Source organism: Arachis ipaensis, chromosome B07 (assembly GCF_000816755.2).
Source record: "Arachis ipaensis cultivar K30076 chromosome B07, Araip1.1, whole genome shotgun sequence".
NCBI lineage: Eukaryota > Viridiplantae > Streptophyta > Magnoliopsida > Fabales > Fabaceae > Arachis > Arachis ipaensis.
Genome location: NC_029791.2, coordinates 18,652,776 through 18,656,835, shown reverse-complemented (window position 1 = coordinate 18,656,835; position 4,060 = coordinate 18,652,776). Strand labels below are relative to the sequence as shown.

Here is a 4,060-nt window from a genome sequence, read left to right as displayed (position 1 = left end):
ATGTTACCGTTATTATTAATAAATTAATATTTTGTTACTCTATATATACCACTTAGATACACTTCTATTCTCACACTATCTACTACTCTTCTTTGTCTTCTTCCAAGTTTACGAAATCAAAGTTTTGCTACTATTATTTTTTGTTCGAAAAAATGGATCCAAACCAACTCAACTCTTTCTTCAATTACTTACAAAACTTTCCTCAAATTCCAAATACCCAACAATCTCAAATCTCAAACTCTCAAGTTCCAAATCAAAACTTCACGCTACCAAATTCATTTCAAAATCCAAATCCACAAAATCTTTCTAATTTCAATTTTCAAGCTCCTTATAATAATCAGTTTCCTATATTCCAACCGCAAAATCAAAATTCACAAACACCCCATTTTCTATTTTCGTCCATATTTAACCCCTCTATCGGAAATGTTACTCCAACTTCTTTGCCGTTTCCAACTCAATTCAGTGCATCAAGACATAACTCATCTGGTGTTGGTGGCTCTTCTAACCCATCCTCTCAGACTCCTATACGATCTAGTCCAAATTCGCAATATTCAGATTTTGCCAACCCTCGTGGATTAGATGCTATCAACCTTAATGATGATGAAATTGAAGATCGGAGGCAATATAGTATTCAACACTGGCATTGGAAAGAGGATGAGATGCTGATCAGTGGATGGTTAAATGTTTCAACTGACCCTGTAGTTGGTACCGATCAAAAGGAAAAAATATTTTGGAGTCGAATTCATAGCTACTGTGTAGAATTTTGCTCCGACATGACAAGGGGGGTAGTTGCATGTAAGAAACGATGGTATAAGATCAACAAGGCTGTTGCACAATTTGCTGGTTGCTATGATCAAGCTAGTCGAAACATAAGGAGTGGTTCGAACGCTGATGATATAAAGGAGTTGGCTTATAAGCTTTATTCCACAAATTATGGTCAAAAGTTCACTTTTGAGAGGCATTGGAACATGCTTCGGTTGGAGCAAAAATGGAGAAGCCAACTACCTACACAGAGTGGCGGCTCAAAGAGAACCAAGGTTAGTGCAACTGGAGCATACTCATCCTCATCAAACCCAGAAACACTGTTGGCTGACGAACCCGGTGTGGACTCTCCCGTTCGCCCACAAGGATCAAAGAAGAGCAAGCGAAAAGGTAAGGGAAAAGCACAGATGTCTGAAGATTTTAGCGAAAGAAAATCATCGGTTGTCAAAAAATTATCTCTCATGGAAGATATTAAGAATGTTAGAGAAAAGGAACTAATAGATAGGAAAAAAGAAAGAGAAGAGGAGAAGGAACATAGAGCAAAGATTATGGCAATCAAAGAGAAGGAGTTACAAATTCAAGCGGCAATGAAAGAACAAGAATTACAAGCTCAAGCAGCAATGAAAGAAAAAGAATTACAAACTCAGAGGTATATTAAAGAAATGGAGATAAAAGCAAAAGAAAGGGAAATGGAAAGGATGGCCAAGGAAAGGGAAAGGGAAATGGATATGCAAATACTTAATGCTGACACGTCTACAATGAGTGAAAAACGACGAGCTCTTCATGAGATTGTATGTGAGAAAATAATCACCAAGTGGTTTACTTAATGGTTCATTGTATTCGTAGAGTTATGTAGTATGTTCTTATTTTTATTGCGTATTACTGGTTTATGATGTAGTTTGTTTTATTTATTTCTGATGTAAGTTTTTAAATTAGTCAATATTATTGTGCCCTTATTGTTCATGAAAGTGACCGTTGCAAAACTAGCTGTTGCAAAACTAGCCGTTAACTAGCCGTTAAGGTACTTATTGCAGACACACTTATAAATATCAACTATCCATGACTCTGCAACTCCACTTCAATTCTTGTTTCTCACCTCGAAAAAGAACTAAAAATTACATTTCTAAATATGGCTAGGAATTTTGATGATGTGTTTAATGAGGCTTTGTATGGCAAAAGAAGACGGCAAGATAATACAGTCATAGATAATTGGATCGATGAGTGTTTACTCCAAGATTCAGAAGAAGAAGATATCGATAGAAGCTCTATCCCAATTACTCGTAGATGGATCAACAGAGATCGAGAAGCAGGACATGATCGCCTTTTTCAAGATTACTTTGCAGATGAACCGGTGTATAATGCTGACATTTTTCGACGGAGATTTCGAATGAGAAGACATGTGTTCCTTCGGATAGTAGACGCTCTCTCAAACGTCTATCCGTATTTTCAACAGAGGGTTGATGCAACTGGAAGAAGAGGCTTGTCATCACTCCAGAAATGTACCGCTGCGATACGCATGTTAGCATATGGCGTAGGAGCTGATGCTGTTGATGATTATGTGCGCATAGGCGAGAGCACTACAATTGAATGCTTGGAAAATTTTGTTGAAGGTGTCATTTCGGTGTTCGAGGATGAATACTTGCGAAAACCCAAACCAAATAACGTACAACGGCTGCTACAAATGGCGGAGGGTCGTGGCTTCCCTGGCATGTTGGGTAGCATTGACTGCATGCATTGGCAATGGAAAAATTGTCCAAAGGCGTGGAAAGGTATGTACATGAGTGGTTATCGTGGGGTTGCAACCATAGTACTTGAGGTTGTAGCATCTTCAGATCTTTGGATATGGCATGCGTTTTTTGGAGTTTCTGGTTCAAATAACGATATCAACGTGTTAGATCGTTCTCCAGTGTTCGATGATATTCTAAACGACCGTGCTCCGGAGGTAAATTACACTATTAATGGTAATAATTATACTATGAGATACTATTTAGCAGATGGTATTTATCCTGAATAGGCCACATTTGTCAAATCAATCTCAAAGCCACAAGGGGAGAAACGCAAGTTATTTGCACAATACCAAGAAGGGCAAAGAAAAGATGTGGAGCGAGCATTTGGAGTGTTGCAAGCACGCTTTGCAATTATACGTGGTCCAGCTCGTTTTTGGGAAAAGAAGAAGCTTGCCAACATAATGAGAGCTTGTATTATATTGCATAATATGATTGTTGAGGATGAAAGAGATACTTATGTAGGAAATTTTGCTCAGGACTTAGAGTATGATGATGTCGAAAATGGCTTATCACAACCTCAGCTGGGAGAAGAAGATTTCGCACCATACCATCAATTTCTTCAAAGAAATGCCCAACTTCGAAATAGGCAACAGCATAGACAATTGAAAGAGGACTTGATTGAACACATATGGCAATTTCACAATGCTTGTCGTCAACTATAAAGCTTAATTATGTTTTTCTTTGTATTAAGTAATTTTACAAATTAGTGTAACCCCGAATTATATATTGTGTATTATTATTATATATGAATTTATTTAATATTAATATCTTTTAATAGTAAATTATTTTTAAATTTATAAATTTAAATTATATTATTAAAAAAAATTAATTACATTAATTTCAAGTATTTTAATTAATTAATTAAGTGGGACCACAATAGGGACTAAAGTTAGTTCTTCCTAATGGAGAAGAGAGAGATGTTTTGAGTTCCTATTTACTGTTTATGACGCAAAAGCTGATGTGGAGTTACTTTTTATGACAGGTGAGCCATAAATAGAAACTGAGATGAGTTTCCTATTGGAGATGGTCTAAAGTTTCTTGATGTGATAACTAAGAATTTCCGTACACATACAGTACAACATAAAAATTAATTATTAATAAGGCTCTAAACCCACCTATCACAAATTAAAGGAAGATTTATGTTGTCATCAATATAAATGTATTCCGGTTATTCAAATTTGGCAACTGACTAATTCTTTGAATATGATGGAATCTCCAATCTCCAAACCAGTATCTATGATCTGTTTTACCGTTTTCCTTTTCTCAAATTTCTTTTTAAACTTAGGATTGAAATCAAGTTCTATTAGGATTTAGCCAAGTTTGACCAGAGTTTATTAGATTATTGGTTAATTATTAGTCATGTTCAAACACAAACATTAATTATGATTAAAATGTTGAAAAGTTTGACAGGGTATTTTTTTTTTTATATAGATATATTCGATGTGAGCTACGTATGAGTACTTGTTCAAATAATTTAAGTGTGAAAAGCAATTTTCATACGGTAACCATTG

At 35.6% G+C, this 4,060-nt stretch overlaps 1 protein-coding gene and 1 pseudogene across 1 annotated transcript in view; both read left to right on the top strand.

The window, feature by feature from the left end:
* The window catches only part of LOC107606836 (glutathione S-transferase T3-like), a 2,162-nt gene extending 573 nt beyond the window's left edge, over window positions 1–1,589 (top strand). Inside the window, exon 2 of the mRNA XM_016308850.1 lies at window positions 342–1,589. Within this exon, the coding sequence (XP_016164336.1) occupies window positions 342–1,589 (1,248 nt within the window). The remainder of the gene's footprint in view (window positions 1–341) is intronic.
* Window positions 1,892–3,261, top strand: LOC107606835 (annotated as a pseudogene).